Raw genomic sequence first — 22,809 nt, 5'->3', positions numbered from 1 at the left:
CAGATGGATCAAATAGAAAATAAAGAAAAACATAAATTTTAAAAATACACCAATCAAAGGCTGAGATTATTAGGCAGGATTTTTAAAATATCCAACTCTTTGGTCTCTAGAAGACACACACTTTAAATATAAAGATGAATATAGGTAAAAAACAAAAGATCAAATAAATATATGCCATGTAAACAATAAGTGTGAGAAAGTTGGTATAGCTATACTCACATCAAAAAGGTGACTTCAAGGCAAGGAATATTACCAGACATTAAGAGAGAACCCACAGTGATTAAAGGACCATTGTGTTTCATTTAATAACATTGGTTTATAAGAAATGAAGGAGAAAAGCCAACAATTACAGGAAGAAAAAGACAAATTGACATCCATGGTCATAGATTTTAATGCCATTCTCAGCAATTGACAGAGTAAATGGGAAAAAAATCAATAAAGTTATAAAAAATGAAAAAAAATAGTATCCACTACTTTGACCTATTTGACATGTTAGAACACTGTCCCAAACAACTACAGAGTGTACCACCTTTTGGAGTGCAAATGGAATGTTTAGAAAAATCTGTCATATCCTAAGACTCAATAAATTTCAAAATTGAAAATATTACAGAGAACATTTCTCTGACTACAAATTGTCAAAATGTTTTAAATCAAAACACACTTTACATGACAATAGCTCAAAGAAAGATCACAAGGGAAATTAGATTATTTTTATCCAAATAGCAACAAAATACAAAATACCAAAATTTGTAAAAGACAGTTAAAGTAGTGCTTAGAGGGATATTTATAGCTTTAAATGCTTCTTTGAGAAAAGATAAAAAGATTGAAAGTAATCATCATGCTCTTGATCTTGAGGAATTAGGGTAAGAACAAGTTTAAAACAAAGTAAAAGGTAAAAGTAATAATAATAAAGAATAGAATTGATGATGTTGAAAATACAGTAAAGAAAATTAATAAAGCCAACAGTTGGTCCTTCAATAAGGATCCTCTAAAAAGACAGATCAAGGACAAAAATAAGAGAGAGCACACATTACCAATACCAGAAACAAAAGAGTGTATACAAGTACAGATCCTACAGTCTTTAAAAGGATATATGGAGAAATATCATATAACTATTACACCAGTAAATTTGGTAAGTAAGATGAAATTGGTGAATATTTGAAAAACTCGATTTACTGAAACTAAGTAAATCTGAATATACATATAATTAAATATTTTTAAAAACCTTTTTGACAAGTAACATATCAGACTCAGATAGTTTTAATAGAAGTTAAGTTCTATCAAAAAAAAATCATCCCATAGATGCAGAAAAAGCACAAAATTTAATTCAATTGATGATAAAATTCATAACGTCCTAGGAGCTGAAGGGATGTTTCTTATTCCAATAAGGATGTTAAAAATCCTGTAGGTGACATCAAAACTAGTGATGAATTATTGAATGCTTTCCCTTAAGATTGGGAACAGGGCAAAGGTGCTTATTCTCACCACCTCTGGTATTAGATGTCTTAGCTTGTGAATAGTTAGGGAAAGAAACAAAAGGCATAAAGATTGGGGGGGGGGGGAGAAGTAAAACTATCTTTCACAAATGCAATATGAATTTTTACAAAGAAAGTTCTGTGAAATCTACAAATTACTATGATTATGAAACAAATTTAGTCACAAGATACAAGGTTAAAATACAAAAATTAATTGTTTCTGTCACTAGAAAAAAAAAAGTCTATTTACCATAGCATCAACAAGCATGAAATAATTAAGATTTTCTTAAGATATGCTGAAATCAACAAAATATTGCAGAAACTGAAGAATACATAAAATAATGAGAGAAATACCATATTAATAGGTTGGAAAGCTCAATTTAGTTAAGTGGTCAATTCCACCAAATTGATCTGTCTATTCAATACGATTCTTGTCAAAATCACGATGGGATTTTTGGTAGAAATAGAAAAGTTGTTTTTAATATGGTAATATAAAAAAGTATAGAATAGAAAAATTAATCTTGAAAGAAAAGACCAAAGTTGGAAGACACATTCTACCTGATTTCTCAGTGTACTTCAAAGAAACTGTTATCAAGATCAGGTGATATTGATGTAATGACAGATAAACAATAAATGAACTATATTGTAGAGACCAGAAATATCCACACATACATAGTCAATTGATTTCTCCACAAATGTGACAAGACAATTCAATGGAGAAAGGAAGTCTTTGACAACTGGTCTTGGAATGACTAGCTAAATATATGAAAAAATAATACTTAAATATTAGTTCCTACTTATGCTACATAAAAATAACTTGAGATGGATAATAGATGTAAAATAGAAGCTTTTATAGCCTGCTACAAAACTTTCATTAAACGTAGGAGAATCTCTCTATGAACTTTGAGTAGACAATGATTTCTTAGAAATGACCCCCAAAGCACTAAACATAACAGGGAAAAAAAAATGACACATAGGACTTAATCAAAAATAAACATTTTCTATTAATCTATAAATAGTGTTATAAAGTGAAATGGCAAGTCGCATACATATATGTGAAAAAGAATTCGTATCCAGAATATATAAAGAACTAAATATCAATAATAAAAAGACAAAAAACTAATAAAAATGAGCAGGAGGCTGTCTTCTACAGGGAGTTCATAATGAGTGTATAACAAAGGCCATTGATTACATGAAACTGGGCTAATGTAATTATTCAACAGGGAAATTCAGATTAAAAGCACATTGTGATAGCATTACTCATCCAGTAAAATGACTAAATTAAAAAGATGTCAGTATCTGATGTTTGTGAGAATGTGGAGCAGCTAGAACTCTCTTACTGCTACTAGTGGGAATGTAAGATGGTACAACTACTTTGGAAAGCAGTTTGGCAGTTTCTTATAATGTTAAACATAGACCCATCCTATGGTTTAGCAATTCCTTTCTAGGTATTTACCCAGAGGTATAAAAACATATGTCCACAAAAAGATTTTATAAGAATGTTTGTAACAGCTTTATTTATAGCTCAGGACTGAAAACAATACAAATGTCCCTCAATAAACAAATGGAAAAATCATTTGTGGTATATTCACTGGATGGAAAATAATCAGCAATAAAATGAATGATACATATAACATCTGAGAAACTAAAAAAGAAGACAGATACAAAAGAATGTATACAGTATGGCCCATTTTTATAGATACAAGGACAGGCAAAGCTTTTCCATGTTGAGAACTTTGAGCAATGGTTACCCATAGGAAATGTGACTTGACTAGTGGTAGGCATAGGAGAACGTTCAAGGATAGAAATATTCTGTATCTTTAATGATACGGTGGTTATATAGGTACATACATGTAACAAAACACCTGATTGTACAATTATGGTCTGTGCATATCACTGTATATAAATTTTATCCCCTACCCCCCAAAAGTGTGAGGCTTGTAGAGTCAGATATTCTGAATTCAAATCCAAGTTCTCCTGTAATTATCAGATTTTAGGCAAGTTATACAACCTCACAGAATTGCAGTTGCATAAGTATTGTGGGGATAATAATCCCATTTCATAGAGTCATGAGAACCAAGTGAGGTAATATATGGAGAATATTTATCAGGGAGCTAAATGCTATCTGAATTAAAAAGACACGCCTTACCATAAAAAGAGACTATAGATTTTTTAAGTTATTATTATAAATAAACAATAATGAAGTCAAATGTTATTAGTAATGAATCAACCATGTTATCACTGAAACAATTCTCTGTATTGTACACCTCGAGTATTTGAGGAAAACACACTGTCATATTAAGAAGACACATTGAACTCATTTTAATTTTTTAGTATTATTTAGTATTCCTTAATGTAGCTTATTTTCTTTTCCATCTTTCTTGTAAGACAGAAAGTCCTCATATATGATTTTAGGCATATATTTTGCATTTTTTGGTTTACTGGGTTAAACACTATAAATATTTTTATGGCTAAAAGCCTTTTTTAACAAATAGTGAACTACAAAAATAACAATGTCTTAAGTAATCTAAGCTTTACTAATAAAGTATATTTTCAATTTAGGTTGCACATAGGAATCATAAAATTTTAGACTTCGTAGTAGATTAGTGAAAGCAGGGCATTTTCAAGATTTAATATTACTACCAGTTGTTATGTCATCTGGAGGTCTTAATTAAATATGAAATATTTGTGATGCATTAAATCAATTAATGCCTTTATCAAACTTCTTTATAATGTTAATAAAGTAAATAAATCTTTATTTAGTGTTTACACTGTTCCCAGTAAGATGCTGTGATACCAGTTGAGATATCAATGGAGAAGGAATGAGTTGGTGGACTCTGGATATTTGTGGCAGTTTCTAGTAAATAGACCAGAGATTGCTAATTGTTTATGAGGCCAAATTCAGATGACAGATATATTTTGTTCAGTGGGCAGTGTGTTTTACAAAAATAATGTTTGCTATCACTTAAAATTGGGATCTTTCCATATGAAAATTCAGATTTCTGACCTCATTTCACATATTTAAAATTAACAACTCTGGGTTGGAATTGCTCGTTTCCACAAGCCAACAATTAACTGGAACTGAGTAGCAGTTGCTCCCTTTAGAGAGGGCATACCTCAGGTTTTCCACTGACACCACCCAGCCAGCCTCATTCAGGTTACCTGCCAGGTTTAATAAACCCTCCTCGCTAAGAAAAGGAAATAAGTAGCAAAGCAACAAGAAAAAAAAACTGCAGTTGGCACTATGCTTTCATATAATAGGCACTAAATATTTAAGGAAGGGAAGAAAACAAACTAGTGAGAAAAATGCTATGATAAAAGAGATGAGAAGTTGGATAGGACTCTTGCTTCCAACTTCAAAAGCTATCCATTTAATTGCCAGAATATTTCTTTTTTATGTTGTGCATGGGTAGGCTTGAATTGTTATGTTACATAGGTTACTTTGCTTATTTTCTACACCTCTACTCCTAGACATTGCCCTTTTGAAATACCTCATGTTACTGTTTTTCTTGATTCGAAGAATAGTCTAACATATTATTATTAAAATGAAAATCTCTGTTTGGTTTTTACAAAGGCTGAAGAGATAACGTTAACAATTGGCCAAGCATTTGACCTGGCATACAGGAAATTTCTAGAATCTGGAGGAAAAGATGTTGAAACAAGAAAACAGATTGCAGGGTTACAGAAAAGAGTGAGTAAACTAAGCTTGTTGTTTCACATTTATGTGATGTAAGTACAGGGAAACTTGCATATCATCAAACAAATTTAGAAGGCCTGCCATTAAATTTCCCCCACACTGATTGGAACTGCTTTCACTGTGTTCCTATAATTTTTCATTCCTGATCCCCTGCACAGTTTTTAACCATTTTATATTGAATTCCCACAAGAACTTAGTGTTCTCATGTGACTTTGCTTCACTTCCTGATGCTTCTCATGGGGATCAGAGCAGCAGAAGCAGCAGATGCTGGGTAAGTGGTTTCCCATGCAGATCAGATTCCTTTATAATTAAATTACACCCTTTCTCCACTCTCTTCAAAATCATCATAAGCAAGTTTCACTGTCTTGCGGTTATACTCCAAGATTATGGGTACAGATTGCACAGCGCTACAAGAAAACACAGAGATGAGGTATTAGGAACGTGAAATTTGCACACATATAAAAATATATTTTGAATTTAATAATATGTCTTTCCAGTGACCTAGAATTCTGATATATCCCAAGCTTTATCAAATAAATTTCTCCCCTGTGCACAAAAAAATACATTAAAATTTTAAATAATATGAAATCCTATTCATTAATGCAGCCAATTTAACAGCCAATATTTTCCAAGAATAAATGTCTGAAGTTATTCAATAATCATTTGCTTTTTAGATTCAAGACTTAGAAAAAGAAAATATGGAACTTAAAAACAAAGTACAAGATTTGGAAAACCAGTTAAGAGTAACCCAAGTATCAACATCACCAGTAAGTATATAGAATACGTGCATCTTTTCCTTAGAAACAAGATTTCATGATGATAAAACATGCCTGGATCATCAGCTCTTCAATATTCCAAATAATACTCTGGGATCAGTCATTTTAACTAAACGTAGATAGAGATAAAAGGTGCTAAATAAGATTAATTAAAAAGTTAAAATTACCTAGGTAGCTCAGATCAGAGTTGTTATTCCATGTTGCTCTTTTCTCTTTTCTAGAATAATTCAGCCCTCAATTTGGTCTTTTCCTCATTGTGGCATAATCTTCTTTCATTCCAATTGATTACTGTTTACTAAGGTTAAATTTAATGACCTAAGCCAGTCTACCCTTGGAGTACTGAACTTCATTATAGAAGCTGGACTGTTAACACGATCAGATTGGTTTCTTATATTACATAGCAAGGGCTTCTACTGGGAGTGACACAGTTACATTTCACACACTAAAATCAGTGGTAGTCTCTGCAGAAAACACTCAATATTTTTATAGTTAAATTATTTACTTTTGGTTTATCATAGAGTTGAAATCATTTTCTCATCTTAATGTGTGATGCCATTATTTTGTGGTTTTGACTAAGGGAATTTTTTGGAGGGAGATAGAATTTAAAACAGTTGATGTCTTTTTCTTGGCAAAATGTACTTAGGAATTTTATTTTCTTTTAGAATTGTCTATACTGATACCTCCTTTAAAATGTATATTTTATTTTGCATTTCAAAATTTTAGTATATAACTTTTGGCATGATACTATGAACTAAAACACAGTTATGGCATTTACAAACTTCTGAAAAGAATTTTTGTTGCAAATTTTTATTTGCAAGTCTATTTTGGTTCAATCTCTAGGTTAACTCAAAGAAAACTCTTTAGCATATATATGTATGTATAGAAATATATATATTGCCATCTACTACTAGAATATTTCACCAATTCATTACCATGAAGAATGCTTCTGTAAGAAGTTGCATTTTGGGTTTTAAATTTGGTGTGCTCTGGAAATGGGTCAAAAATTTTTTTTCTTCTAAACTCACACTTTTCCATCTTCCACACTGAAACAGTTGGTATTTCCATTGCTCGGCATATAGTTTGTGACAGTAGGGTTGATACGGCTAAGAGAGAGGTTGGGAGTGAGGTTCCAGTGTTGCTGTGTACCTCTGTAACGCACAGTGAGGTGCCATAGCATCCTCTTCAAGTTCTGGCTTTATTGTAATATCGCTCCCTGCTTTTTCTCTTTACTACCATCATTACTTGCTTCTCATCAAGATGATGATTTTTTTCTTGCCTTCCCCACCACAAGGAAAAGAGCATCAGCTCAAATCCTTCAACCCTCAGTCCCCAAATGGAGCAAAACTTTTTAAGGTCTTGTTGAATGTCTTATAAGCCATCCTGTGAAACAAATTAGGAGTATAAAGATAAATGAAGGCGAAGTTACTTTTTCAAGCAGTCTTAATAAGGTAGTTTTTTGTTGGAATTCATTGAATATGAAAGGTCACTTTACAAAGTCTTTTATGTTTACAGAGGAAAAAAAATAAGATCCATCACCATTTGTATACAAACCCAAAGCTTGTTCATTATGTATCTTCTTACTCTAGAAAGAGAGCTAGAGGTATCATGTTAAGGGGCATGGTAGATTTGGGAAGAGCAGAGAGGTTTGGGACGTGTTGATTGAACAGCACATCTGTCTTTTACCTCCTAAAAGTAGACACTGCCCTGGACTAGCACTGGGGCAACTGAGAAGGTAGGTTAGGGGTGGGGTTACGCATGTGCGTTGGTGATCTCACATGATTACCAAGTCAGCTCCAGAAATGGCAAAGGGCAGAAAGAATGAAGAAATGACACTCTCTTCAGTTTCCTGGACCCTCTGGCTGAGATAGCCGTTACAACCTGTGAGCTTGAAAGTTGGCATGTAAATGAATTCGCTGTATGTAAGTATATCCATTCATTCAGCAGTTCTCATTGGTAGAGTCAGTTATATAAAAAACAATAAAATTATTCAAATAGCCAGTTATTGAATGGATTAACTGTCCTAAAGTTGTCATTTAGTAATTATCATAGGCATCGTGTTCGTCTCAGTGCTAAATATGTCTCAGTAGAACACTTAAAAGACTGTAACAAAAACGTTGAATTAAAAAAAGAGAAACAATGTTCTCTAAGCCAGTCTTTTGATTTAGTACATGTGTAGAAAATTTATTGCCTTATTGATTATTATGCAACTAGCTCAAATTATAACTTTGCAATCTACTTATATTCTTTTGTCTCAGTAATATCTTTGTCTACATTCTTTATTTTAACTTTTAAAAAATTACTTGTCTCATAACTTTTCAGCTCCTAAAGTCTCATTATGTGATTTTTGAAATTGCTGATACATCTTTAAAATTAAAAAATAGAATTTGATTCTTAAAAGAAAGTGAACTCAACATTTTTAAATTGCTAAAGATACCTGATTAATTCAAATGGTTTTGAAGATTCTTTATAGGTATTTATTAACTTGATTTAAAATTTTTTTGAAGAGAATATGCACAGATATTTTTGCCTTTCATTTTCAATTTTAGTTATGTACCTGAGAAATAAATAACACTAAGTCCATCTATGTTTCATTCTTGTTAAAATGATCTCCCTTTTTTCTGATATTAAAAATAAATACATAAAATTTAAAACTATAATTATGTAATAAGTACGAAATATTGCCATGCTCATAAATATCCACTCTACTGAAGGTTTGTTAATGATTCAAACTATTGAAAGTGAACTTGAAAAATAATGAAAATTCCAAATAATTAAAATATAAATTTACAATACATGTACCTCTTGTTTAAAAGCTTGCAATGGGTTTGCAGTAAAGCAAATTTCTGTAAAGTTAGAAATGTTTTACATATGTTTTTTCTTATCAAATGTGAACATGGAGAGTAAATGGCTTGTGATCTTTTAGTTATCTAATCAGATTTTACCAAAAAATGTGTCTTATTTTTCTGATTCTTCCCATAACTGACTTTATTTGCTACTTCATCACACACTGATAAGAATAGCATCCACACCAGTAATTTGCATTGTTTTCATTTTCTACATTACTTTTAATGCCACAAAACCCCCCAGATTCTATTCCCACTTTTGTTCTCTTTGCTCCCTCTTCTCAAAGACACTATTTTAAGCTAAGATTAGAGATAAATCTTCTGTTTTACTTTGACTGGCAGTTGCTTGATGTGGACTATATTGTGTTTGACTAGCAAATTCTGGTATTTCAGAAAATTACTGTATTAAGTATTTATTTTTATGAATCACAGTATTAAATTATTTATAGGGAAACACTTCTGAATTGGAGTTGGCAAAAGAGTTAGCTCTGTGCGACTTAGGAAAACTTGGCTCTCAGTAGAATTAAGGCCTGTTTTGGGCTGGTCATTTGTGAAGAGTCATCTGCCTTGGGGCTTCCTCTCACCAGTACATACTGAAAACTCATGGAGAATCTAAAGCCAAATTAATCCTATGTAACAAACCCACCTATATTGTATTTTAGTGTGCATAATGGGATTCATAATTTACTTCCATGCTACTTCAATTAATGTTAATTGCTGCCTAATCCTTAAAACAAACTGCAGAAAACTTTGGCAATTTTGGAGCATTCTAGCCTTCAGTCCTCTGAGAGAAACAAAATCTACAGAATCTTATTTCCAGAGTTATAAATCCAATCGTCCATTAAAACTGTGAGGCCCTGTTGAGTAGACTCTTCCAGATGGAGAACCTTTGTACTCTAAGGAGTCACTGTGTAGGTGAGAGCAAAGATCCATCTCTCTAGTCTCCTCAGAGGCGCCCTAAGGAAAGGGTGCTGTTCCATAGGTGCTAGCCTGCCAACCACTTACGTGTTATATATGTCATTGTGAATTGGTCATTAATTTATTTTGAAGAAGCAAACTAATTTTAGGTTCAAGCTTGTAAAGAAAATCTGTAAGAATACTAAAAAGTTCTTTCAAGTATGATTTCTATAGATTTTAGTTTTGTTTTTACTTTTCCTAGTCCAAGTCATCACTGGTATTCTGAAATAGTAGCTTAGTGACGTATTTTATGTATTACAATGCATATCACTTTAATTTTTATTTTCTCACATTTGCCAATTGCATATATTTGATATAGTTGTGATCTGTTATGGCAGCTTGTAACACATTTTTTAAACATCTAATATGACCATATGATATTCTAGGCCCTTGGGTTTTGGCGTTATATGAATTTCAGCTCTTAAGAAACTTACATAGTGTGGGGAAAAAGAGGGAGATGGGTAATAAACCCATAGCTAAATGAATAAATTTAGAAATTTGGATCTTATATAAGATCCAAATGAACAAGTATGAATAAAATAAAATAAAATAAAATAGGGCAGAATTGAAGAGAAAGACTGGGAGCTTTTTTTTAGAGACAGTGATCTGGGAAGCCCATTTTGAGACTATAGCATTTAAATTAAGACCTGAATAGAAGAAAAAGTTAGTTAATACATTAAGGGCCAAAAACAGTAACAAGAACTTTTGTGCGTGGAGCATAGTGACCAAGAGATAATTGAAGAGAGTCAGAGGCTCGATTTTATAGGACCCTGTGGGCCATGGGTTTTTTGTTTGTTTGTTTTTTCTTTATTTGTAGTGAGAAGTTACTCAAAGGTTTTTAACAGGAGATTTGGGGATTATCTGGCTGCTGTATGCACCATGGGCTGTAAAGAGACCAAACTGAGGTCCCCAAAACTGTCTAGGAAACTATCTCAGTAGTCTAGGAGAAGGAGAAGAGTAAATTGGCCTAAAATTCTATGAGTTGGGATGATGTATATAATAGCTTGTTGTATTTTGGGAATAGAACTTGCAGGATTTACTGATGTGGACTGTAGAATAAAAAGAGGGTCAGGATTGTCCTTTAGGGTTTTACCCTGAGCATCTGGGCGGTGGTGCCGTTTTCCAAAATGGTCGTGACTTGGGGGAGGTAAATGATAAAACAATCAGTATTACATTTTTGCTCGTGTTACTGCCTACTGGATGACCAACTGGGGACATTTATTAAAAGGTTGAATATACAAATCTGGAATTCAAAGAAGAGGTCTGGCCTCATGATACACTACTTGAGTTCATCAGTTTGCTCTTTTTCTATCATCATTTGAACTATTGTTTATTGTTTTAGTTAATACACCCAGTATAAAATTTAGTGTGAGATTATAGAGTAGTTTAGTTCTAGCTAAGAAAAACAAAAGAAGAGATTGTTATTTTCTTTTTTTCTTTTTCTTTTTGCTCAGGATTAAAATTAAAAGACATTCCTAACTACAAAAATGTATACTGATAGTATGTATCCCAAACCCTTTTTTCACTTAAAACCAATTCCTTGTAATGAATGGACTACTCCTCTTTTTCATTTTTTCATGTATAATTTTTTTTCATGTATAAATTGACATGCTGTTTTTAAACTTGTTCTTAACAAACAGAATCCTTACAGGTCTCCTAAATACCACTTGAATGATTCAATCTTGGGTTCCTTTTCTGGCAAATGAAACATCCTTTGATAGTGCCCATATTACATACCTCTGTATCATACTGAAATTGTAGAAATCTTTTCATTGGTTTTAGAAATTAGGTCTTTATTTTATACAGTTATTTAGATATACTGAGAAATTTCCGTTACTTGACTGTGCTATTTGCTTTTTGCTGTGTTCTAGTGGTTTGGCAATAGATTAGAGGTTGGGTTTTCCACCATTTGGTACTAATTAACTAGGAACAATCTGATTCCATTTATTACATTCACATGGCAGTGCTGCCTGTATTTATATCAGAAAAAAAGGGTTTATTCTGCCCTCCTAGTCTCATGAATGCCTCCAAAAGACTGTTCCATTATAAGATGTGGGCATAGCAAGCTAAATCAAATTGTTCTTCTTGATTCTTGTGTCTGGATGCTTACATTTGACTTTTCTGGCTATAGAAGGTTTTAACCAAATCAGACCATTGCCAGGAAGTTAAATGAATAAAATTGTAGTCCTAAGAAACACTGGACTTTCTACTGCTGAGTAAAATAAATGTCTGCCTTTCAATTAAACCAAGTGTTACTGGATAAAATTCTACCTTTACATAATCAACTGTGTGGCCACTGATTAGACTTGATAGGACATTATAACCTAAAATGTGTATTTCATTGTGGGTAAATAAAACTGCCTATTTATCTTCCTCTGGGGTTGTCTCAGTTGCTATTGAAGTCAAGATGGGCAAGAGCAGATTGTGAAAACTCTCAATTACACAAGCCAAATGTGAATCTTTAAACATTTAAACAAAGGCATAAGTTTTAAACATGAACGTTGATTCAAGAACATTTGTTGCCCCCCAAAAAATGATGACCAGTTCACAACTTCACTTTCACAGTTGTTGCTTGCACAAATGATGGTTCTCAAGAAGTAAACCCTGTCTAATAGGAAGAAAAATATACCTGTATTTTATTCCAGTTCTGACCAGGAGTATGTAATCAAGTCATTTGATCTCTCCTTGTTCTAGTTTCCTCTTTGGGACATGTAGATATAGATATCCATTTAACTTGCAAGATTCTTGCAAGAACATATAAGATAATAGGTCTTACAACTAAAAGACCAATATAACCAAATTGTGTATCTAGAAGTCTGAAAAAAATAACATACATGATACAATAAATTCTAAATTCTAGAAGTTGTTACTTTTAAAGCTTATTTAAAAAGTGATGTTCGGGGACTTCCTAGGTGGCGCAGTGGTTAAAAATCCGCCTGCCAATGCAGGGGACACGGGTTCAATCCCTGCCCCAGGAAGATCCCACGTGCCACGGAGCAATGGAGCAACTAAGCCCGTGAGCCACAACTATTGAGCCCATGTGCTGCAACTACTGAAGCCCACGCACCTAGAGCTGGTTCTCCACAACAAGGGAAGCCACAGCAATGAGAAGCCCACACACCACAATGAAGAGTAGTCCTTGCTGGCCCCAGCTAGAGAAAGCCCATGTGCCACAACAAAGACCCAATTCAGCCAATAAATAAATAAATAAATGTTTATTAAAAAAAAAAAAAAAACTGCTGTTCTGGTTTGATCCTGGGTCCGGGAAGATCCCACATGCCACAGAGCTACTAAGCCCATGCACCACAATTACTGAGCCTTAGCTTTAGAGCCTGTGAGCCACAACTGTTGAGCCCATGTGTCATTACTGAGGCCCATTCGCCTAGAGCTGGTGCTCCACAACAAGAGAAGCCACAGCAATGAGAAGCCCGCACACTGCAAGAAAGAGTAGCCCCTGCTCACCGCAATTAGAGAAAGCCTGCGTGCAGCAACAAAGATCCTACACAGCCAATAAATAAATAAATAAATTTAAAAAATAAAAATAAAAAAATAAAAAGGGATGTTGAGGGCTTCCCTGGTGGCGCAGTGGTTAAGAATCTGCCTGCCAATGCAGGGGACACAAGTTTGATCCCTGACTGGGAAGATCCCACATGCCACCAAGCAACTACACCCATGCGCCACAACTACTGAGCCTGTGCTCTAGAGCCCACAAGCCACAACTATTGAGCCCATGTGCCACAACTACTGAAACCCATGCACCTAGAGCCCATGCTCCACAAGAAAAGCCACCACAAAGAGAAGCCCGAGCACTGCAACGAAGAGTAACCCCCGCTTGCTGCAACTGGAGAAAGTCTGCATGCAGCAACAAAGACCCAATGCAGCCAATAAATAAATTTTTAAAAATAAAAAGTGATGTTAAAAATGTGCCATAATAGTGAACTTCAAAAGAATGAATCAGCATGACAATATAGAAGGATTTGCTAGAACATTTTACATTACCTTTGTGTTTCCCCATCTTTAGCGTTTTTTAATAATCTACTGGCTTTTTAACTAGAAAAATTCCATTTATGCATCTAAATTTAAAATTTAAAATATGAATTCAAAGAATTTTTAAATTTAGTTCTGAGTGGAATTTTAAATTCTACTATTTTAATAATTGTGATAAATCATATTTTAGTCTTCATATTGTTTGTTTTACATTTTGAAAGAGTCTTTGGAGATTTATATTGCCAAAACAATTAGCAGCATAAAATAAAATTTTAGTATCATTCTAATATTTCTATAAATATTACCACAGAAGTGTTTAATCTTTAATGCAGTTGGTTTTTGTTATGGTTTAAATGTATTCAACATTAACTGATAGGATTCAAACCCTCTAATGACATTTCATCATTGTCATATTTAGGCAAAGCTCAGAGTTGAAATATTCATCATGGCCTAACACACTCTCTACTTACTGAAAGAAAGAGCTATAGAACTACAACAACTATGAATCTCAAGTATGGGAACTTGTTATTAATATGTCTTAATAACCTAATAACTTCTGCATAGTTAACATGTAATTGTTGAGCATAGAATTCCTCATTACCGTTAGTATAATAATTCAGATCCTGTCCACCTTCCGAAAGACCAAAGCACTTAGAATTATGAACATAAAAGGATTAAACAGTAATGCTATAAACTTCTGTAGCAAACTCCCAAAATTCTGGTCTCTAAGCCATCTGTCAAAATACTGACAGAAGGCCCAACATAAAAATATCAAACCATTTTCATCTGAACTATGTATTTGATTTCTTAAAAAAATAAATATCCTCAACCACTTAAAAATGGAAGATTAAAAAAACGACTAGTTCCTGAACCCTTAAATTTAGAGCCACTACTCAAAATATTTACCCAGTGCCAAAAATGCCAGTGTATGCCATCTAGGGGCTATAGATACATGTTCTTATTTAATAAGCCTAATAGTTTGGTGCAGAATCAGATGCTATTGAAATACGTCTGTATACTTAAATATGCTAGACTTCGATTTCATTCTGATAAGGAATCAGATGTAACATCTAATTCCCTGACTCAAATTGTTTCTAAGTTAGGAATCACAAACACAGATGTCAGCAGAGCCTAGGCTGTGGCATAAATAAATGTGTGAAATGGGCCTGTGGTGGAGTGAGGAGTTGGAGACCAGACACTTTATTTATTTATTTATTTATTTATTTGCTCTTTTTTGGAATATAATTGCTTTACACTCTTGCACCAGTTTTTAAGGTACACCAAAGTCAATCAGCTGTATTTATACATATATCCCCATATTCCCTCCATCCCTCAACCCCCCCCACCCCACCCTCTCCATCCTGGCCCTCTAAGGCATCACCCATCATCGAGTTGATCTCCCTTTGTTATACAGCAACTTCCCACTGGCTATCTGTTTTACAGTTGGTAGTATATATATGTCTTTGCTACTCTCTCACTTCGTCCCAGCTTCCCCTTCACCCCCCGCCCCCCCAACCTCACAGACACCAATTTAAAAGGCACAGCTATTTGATCAATACCAGTCAATTATTTTTACGCAAGTTTGCGGGCCCACTTTCTGGATTTTCTAACTTCTAAACAAACTCTCTGGATTTTAATGTACAATCTCCTAATATTAACCTGTAAGCAACTGAATCAATATTTTAAAGACCCATGTGACCCAGACAAAAAATCCTAGTTGACCATATCTAGATTACTGATGACCCAAAGGAAACTTGCAATAATTAGTGTTAGAGCTTTAAACTTTAGATACCAAGACTATTGATAGATAGCCTTCCTTTACCATTTTGAAAGTGAAAATACTTCTTAATTGGGATATTGAAATAGTCCATTATTTTCATATTCTATACATTCTTCTTTTATATAAGTATACTTTCTCAGAGGAAGTAGAATGCAAATATTAACACCATGATAAGACGCTATAGCACTTTTAAGTTAGGTTATTTTGGCCTTCAGTTTATTTCGAGGCACCTGGTAAAGATGTCTTGGTCAATACAAGTCATAAAACAGTACAGAGTACTCCTATTTATGTTATAAGACAAATGATACCAAGGACCGCTTCCACTTAATATCTTTGTATGTTTTACTCAGTATAGACATCTTTGTCAATTTATAGTTTAAGTTAAAAAAATTGCCGTAGTATACATTAGACATTAGATATTCATTGACATAATATATCAAGTACTCTAATATATTATACAGAGTATTTTAGAAAAACAAAGTTTTTTCTACTAGGAGCTTACAGTTGTTACCTATCATTAAGTAAATAGCGGCCACCAACTATAAAATTTTACAGTGAATTATATAGACCATAAAATAGATCTTAAAATTATATATACACATGCATACATGCATACATGTATACATATCTATAGATATGGAGATAAATAGGAAAAGCAATCATTATGTAACTATATACAGATTAATAGAGTGATAAATTATGTAATTCAGATGATCGGAGACTTGCTTCCACACTGAATTCTTTGCTCAACCTAGATCTCTCACTTTACGCTGCCTTCTTCTCCCCTCTGCTTCCTGAAATGTGTGAAGAGGTGACTTGCAGTTTAAAGATTCTTTCAATCTTGTTGTTTCTCCTAACTATAATTTTAGTTGCAACCTTTCACCATGAGGTTTATCAAAAGCCGGATTTGTGTTGGCTGCCTCCAAGTCCTGTTAGTGTTGACAAATCTCTGCCAAGTGACTTGTAGCTGAGAAGTCTGGCTCCAGGCCCTACAAAGTTACAAAGGCTTCCCATGGCAAGCCTCAGCAGGGGAAGCTGCACTCCCCACCCCAGCATCAGTGCACTGCGTGCAGGAGTTGCAGTCGGGGACTCAGCCCCCTTCACCGCTCAGGCCAGCCCCTGTTACGCATTAGCTGCATTCCCAGCCCAGGTGCCTCCATTCAGAGGCCTCCTTATTGGAGGCCTTTGGCGAAGGCCTCTTGTAAGTGCCTCATCTTTTGGGGGCCGTGAAGACACTTTTCTCCACTAGGACTCAGTTTTCAGTATTTTCTACTCCTAGTTCTTTTCCCTTTTCTTCCCTCTGCACCCCCATCTCCCCCTCCCCAAGAAGCAAAACAAAACCAGCGGGAACCTTTTGTTCAGGGCTCCCTCCAGAGAGAGAGATTGTCCTGCTTCTGTAATGATACTTCTGACCTTTGTCCAATGTCATTCGCTGGGGGAAAATGGGACATTAATGGAGCCAGCAGCTTCTTTCTGGCCTCTTGCTTACACTATCATAGTAAGTGAATAAAGGCTCAATTGTTACGTACTTTCACTTTGGTTGCTGTTTTAACTGACCACTCTGACATCTGGCCACTCAGCTCTGTCCAGCTCAGTACTCGACAGTAGCTTTCCATGATGTAATGGAAATAGCTTCCAAAAGTCATCCAAAGACTGATGTGCAGATCCAGTACAATGTACTAGTTGCTTATTATTATCTGTTATCTCTCTGATTTGAAATGCTTGACAACTCACTCTGTCCATCCCCCAAAAGTTTTAGCATTTGGAACTCACTGCCTATAGAAAGGGCATGATGATTGGAGTCAGATTGTTTTGAGTTTTGGCTTTGCTTCTTACGTACATAGGAGTAGCTCACAAAGAGTTTATGGGCCTTGGTTCCCCTATCTTTATTATAATTAGGACATACTATTACTAATACTTAAAAAGAATGTTTTGAGGATTAAATCTAAAATGCATATTGTAGCCCTTTTTGAAAATTCGACAGTCTTAACTTTTACGAGACTTTACTCCTACTGACTTATTTTTTTCTTGTTGCTATCCTTCTTTTTCCCATCTCAGTACACAGAGGCGCTCTCAGAAATAAATCTTCAGACATTTATCATTCACCTCTCCACTTTCTTCCTCTCAAGTCATATTTTATTTAAATATCTAAAAATGTAATATTTCAGTGAAAAATCATCAAATCAATCCAGAATCCAAAGTCTCTTGCAATACGAAAAAAATCTACTCAAACTACTTTAATTTTAGTAAAGTTATTTTGAAATTACTTATTTTCACAAAATATCCTTTTATGAATAAATTTTCATATATACTTTTTGTTGTTGTTCCTCCATGTCTTCTTTCTTCTCCTTAGTATGTTTCTCTGTCATTCCTTTATAGCTGCTGCACAAAGTGTCTGATCATGAACAACACGGGTTTCAGAGATGCTCACCCTCTTTCTGGTGTAGTATTGATGATCCTCTCCCTGTCTAAATATTTCTTCCATTACTGTCACTCCTGTCAACTCTCCTGATTCCAGACTATTGTTGGGACTGTTAATACCACCACCTTCTAAATGTGGCCTTCCCAAGCCAATTAGTGAGAACAGCATCCCAAGACCTCATGTAATTTGCGACATAGAAAATTCTTTTTATTATCCCACTTATTTTTAAAATTCTGCTAAAATATGCCATTTCTGTAGTAATGAAAAAATCAGGTATGTCTTGAATCAATGTGATGCGACCTTGTGTGCCATTTCGCACCCTTTAGTATTTGATATCAGAGAGTTTCTAGTAGAGAGTGGTGGTCCAAATCCACAAAAAGATGAAATAGGACAGCTATTTTCAAGGATTCATTAGATACAGCAGTTGGGAAATTAGGCCATTGGTGGTACTGGCAAAAGCTATCTCAGTAGAGTTCAACAAAGATAGCAGAGTCTAGAATGATCTAAGTTGAGGACTGGATGAAGTAAAAGGACAAGAAATGTAATACCTCCCTCAAGGAGCTCACCTTTGAAGGGAAGAAAAAGAGAGATGAGAGACTGGAGAAGTAAAGAGGCACTGAGTAAAGACCTTTTTGGTTTGGTTTGGTTGGTTTGTTTTGTTTTTAGCAACAGTCAAGATTTGAGTATCTTTATATCTTGACAAAGAGGAGAGAGATGGAAGCCAGGGGAAATAGAGGGAGAGGCTGATTAGGAGAACAGCATTCCTGAGTACGAGGAAAGTGTGGAGGGATAAAGTCACCTCCAAGTCTTTGGATAGTGTCTGGGACTGATAAACTATTAAAGTAAGTTGCTAAAGAAAGGGAGATAACAGCACTTTTCCTGCATGAAAAAATGTACTAACAGTCACATTAACTGAATAGCAAATCTGTAACTCTTTATACATAATCAGCCTTTTTTCCTTCACCACCTGCATCATTTGTGAGTCAGTAAATAAATGTATTCCGAGAACACAAATTTTAATGTGAACCACCCTAAGCAATTCTAAACAATGTGCATGTTCTTATAAGAAAAGTAAATTTCTCCTATTTCTCTCCAAAATGGGAATTCTCTTTCTTTGATAAATAATATATATTATACATACGTAAAGAATTTTTTCCCTGTATGACCATCGAAGTGATGATTGTCTCAGTCTTACATTACGTCCTAGACCAGACTTTCGCAGATAACATAATCATTTTGTGGTATATTTAGTGATTATAATTTATTTCAAGAGATAACTATCTATTGTAGAAAACTTGATGAAAGCTTATTCTAAGAATAAAAGTCACTGCAAGGAATATAATGGTTGGCTCCGTTACAGGGATAAACACAAATCAGAATAGACTCCTTAAAATGTTTGTAAATCATTATCAATTGCTTTCCAATGGTTATATTCAGGGTGCATCACTTATGTTCAGTTATTTCTATCTAAATTTTATAATCTTGTGCAAAATACGTTACTGAAATCAGGGTTTTATATAAATAGTTTCTAACATGTTTTCAGTTCTCTGATATAAATGGCAATTATTGCTAGACATACAAAAAATCCAATATATCTTTTATATCTATCTAGAATAGTATTGTCATCATTTTTGCCATCATCTTTGAGAACATTTTTGCAGAAATTGTCTTGCCAGTGAGCATTTGGCATAAGTGGTTGAATCGTATGAAATTGCCAGTATGTAACTATTTTTGATCTACAGAATGACAAGTTCACATGACTCAACTGCATTTTTGTTGTGTTTGTATATGTTTTATATGTATATGAAATTTTTACATTACAATGTGTCTGCATGGAATACTGCCCTAATTCATGTTATCTTTATTGCAGGCAGGCAGTGTGACACCTAAGTCGCCCTCCACTGACATCTTCGATATGATTCCATTTTCTCCAATATCACACCAGTCTTCTATACCTACTCGCAACGGCACACAGCCACCTCCAGTCCCTAGTAGATCTACTGAGATTAGTAAGCTTTCTAAACAAATCGATATTCTTTGTTACAATTTGTGTACATTTTAAATATTTAATTAGCACTTTATGGGACAATATATATCTTAACAAGCTCACTAAAAATTTTCATCACTGAAGAATTATGTTTATATATATGTGCCAAATTCAGTTATTTATATTTTACCTTATAATTCAGAGTATGCTACTAAAGACATCACTGTTTGCATTTGAAACTATTCTATGAAAAATTATATTTTGGTATAGGGTTGGTTACATCATAATACAAAACAATTATGTTTATTACGTTGGGGTTATATTTTTAATGGTTTTTAATAATTAAAAACAATCCTGGTGGTAATTATTTTAATCATTTTGACTCATCATTTAGAGCTCAGTTTAAATATTTTTATCATAGAGTATATGGATAGTCTTAGTTAAAGAAATATATAAACCTGTGAATTCCATGATTTATTTATTTATTAACCCTATAGGTAAGTGTTCTTTCTTTGGTATCTAAAAAGGTATAAATACATTCCTTTTCTGATTTACCTTCTGTGTATCTGGAAGGAACATAAAAGTCTCTCTGATGAATTAGAAAGCATCTAACAGATGTTCATCCTCAATGTCTTGACTATATTTTGCCCTGTGCCCTGTCACAGAAAGTAAAAGAATAGCTTCCAATGGCCATGATCAGTCATCAGGTCCAAATGGACACTGAAGAAAAGAGAGTTTTACATATTATGCCTTATTGCATCCTCTCTGGTTCGCATTTGAAACATTTTCAGTGTAACTCTGAAGTATTAGCTTAAAGCTGTAAAGCATTTCAGAGCCTATAATTTGTTTCCCCTGTGCAACTCAGCAAAGTGCATTCATTGCACACTGAGGTATTCAGTAAATTTCAGAGGACTAGTTTGTAAATACAAAGTAATAACATTAGGACTTTAAAAATTAGTGTACAAAAATATTTCAATACTTTCATAAATTGACATATAGTACATTTAAATTCCTCTGAATATATTTTGTGTCAATGCAAAATATTTTTTTCAAGAAAGTAATCCATAATATACATGTAATGGTGTGTTTTTAGAAAAAGTTGCCAATATCTTGATATCATAATGGGGTATTTTTGTCCTTATGAATGTCCCATATCTCTTTACCACTGTTTTTTTACTTCCTTGGACTTCATCACTGTTTCACTCGTTCATGTATTTGATTCAATGGACATTTGTTTAGCATATATGCTAGACTTGGGTTACATGCTAGAATTTGAAATATAAATTAGAAGTGTATTCACAATGGAAGATTTTAATCTTAGTAGAATATAAATTGAGAAGAGTGAATAGATTTTAAGATATTTAGAAGGAATAATCCATCAGAATGGTAACTGAGAGTTCAAAATCAATTATGATTCATTAGACCCAATGTTGTTAATGGGAAAACTAGAGGTGGGGGGGAGACTGATGAGTTCTCTTTTAGACATTAGAGAGTTTGAAATGCCTTTGGAAAATCTGGGCAGAGATGGTCAAATGGTTTTAAGGGATTTATTAATGAGAAACTGAAGTAATATCTTGCTATATTTTTTAATATCTACATATCCTGAATGCCAGAGTTAGTAAATATAGCAATATATCAATAGACAGAAGGATTAGATAGATGATAGATAGATAAATATAGAAAGAAATGGAGTTTTGATTACCATTGTATCATATCTAGCTATCATCTGTCGTCAATCATCTTTTTGTCTATCTCTATTAACAATTTAAGAACAGATTGTTCAACTCAATTTTAATTGTAAACTTGTCTAAAACTCTAATCCAGTGGGGTTTTAGTAATAAGACCTTTTCATTAAATGAAATCTTAATTTTATTGATTCATTTATCTTTCTTCATATTTTAAATACATAGAAGCAGAAACCTGCAAGATTGTTCCTTAGTTTCTCTATTTTTTATTCTTTGGCCCTTGCCTTAGATTAAGTAACTTTCATGTTATTAATTACATAGCAAATCTTTTTAATTTTGAAAATTGTACTTACCTGATTTTTTGTTATGAATTTCAGATCCATCTGAGCTGACCAAAATATGCCAAAGAGCTCTGTTATATTTATTAACTTGCATGGTATCAATATCTCTAGTTCATATGTAAAGTAGTTCTTTCCTAACTTGTCGGGGAGCTATAGACCCTTGAGAATATGATAAAAGTTAAACCTCTTCACAGAAAAACACAACATGCCCACTCATACAAAATTTTGCATTGCATTTCAGGCATGTTAAGGATCCCTTAAGCCCATCTGAAATCTCTGTTGATTTTGAGTCCCAAATTTAGAAAATCTGTGTAATGAGAATCTCTATTTTTCCTGACAGCTCTACTTCCTCTTTATTAACTCATTTCTTCTGACAAACATCTACCACAAGTAAAGCATTGCTTGATGTGTTTGTGTATGATGGTAACCAGGATACTCCTCCAAAGTTCCTCTGTTCTCTAAGTTCTGGTTTATTGCCTAAAATAAACATCAGACTGAGGAAAATAAATAGTATCAACAGTAATAATACTCATCAGTTATATGTAAGGCAACAGTAAATTCCCATTTGTTTATACCTTTCATCCTAGTGAAACTATTGGTAGCACTCCTTTCACTCTTAAAAGTGTCTTCATTTGGATAATAAATTATATGTCCTTCCTACTTATACAATACTTCCCAGCACCAGGAACTTCTAAATATTTTACATTTATTAACTTATTTAATACATGAATCTGAAAAAAAAACAATTATAACTAAGGAAACAAGAATCTTTCATAATGGGAGTCACAGAATGATTTAGAGGATATGATAGAACTCAAGTAGAATAAATATTATTTCTTACAAAGCATTTTATTTAGAG

General features: G+C 33.7%; 1 protein-coding gene across 2 annotated transcripts in view; it reads left to right on the top strand.

Moving 5' to 3' along the window:
- The window catches only part of GULP1 (GULP PTB domain containing engulfment adaptor 1), a 263,361-nt gene that overhangs the window by 231,950 nt on the left and 8,602 nt on the right, over window positions 1-22,809 (top strand). Inside the window, exons 8-11 of one of the 2 annotated variants that reach the window (XM_057746405.1) lie at window positions 5,050-5,166; window positions 5,363-5,443; window positions 5,847-5,939; window positions 19,808-19,946. In XM_057746405.1, the coding sequence (XP_057602388.1) occupies window positions 5,050-5,166; window positions 5,363-5,443; window positions 5,847-5,939; window positions 19,808-19,946 (430 nt within the window). The remainder of the gene's footprint in view (window positions 1-5,049; window positions 5,167-5,362; window positions 5,444-5,846; window positions 5,940-19,807; window positions 19,947-22,809) is intronic. The other variant, XM_057746407.1, reaches the window with a different exon arrangement.

Source organism: Hippopotamus amphibius, chromosome 8 (assembly GCF_030028045.1).
Source record: "Hippopotamus amphibius kiboko isolate mHipAmp2 chromosome 8, mHipAmp2.hap2, whole genome shotgun sequence".
In the NCBI taxonomy this organism is placed as follows: Eukaryota; Metazoa; Chordata; class Mammalia; order Artiodactyla; family Hippopotamidae; genus Hippopotamus; species Hippopotamus amphibius.
This window is presented reverse-complemented; position numbering and strand designations above follow the sequence as displayed.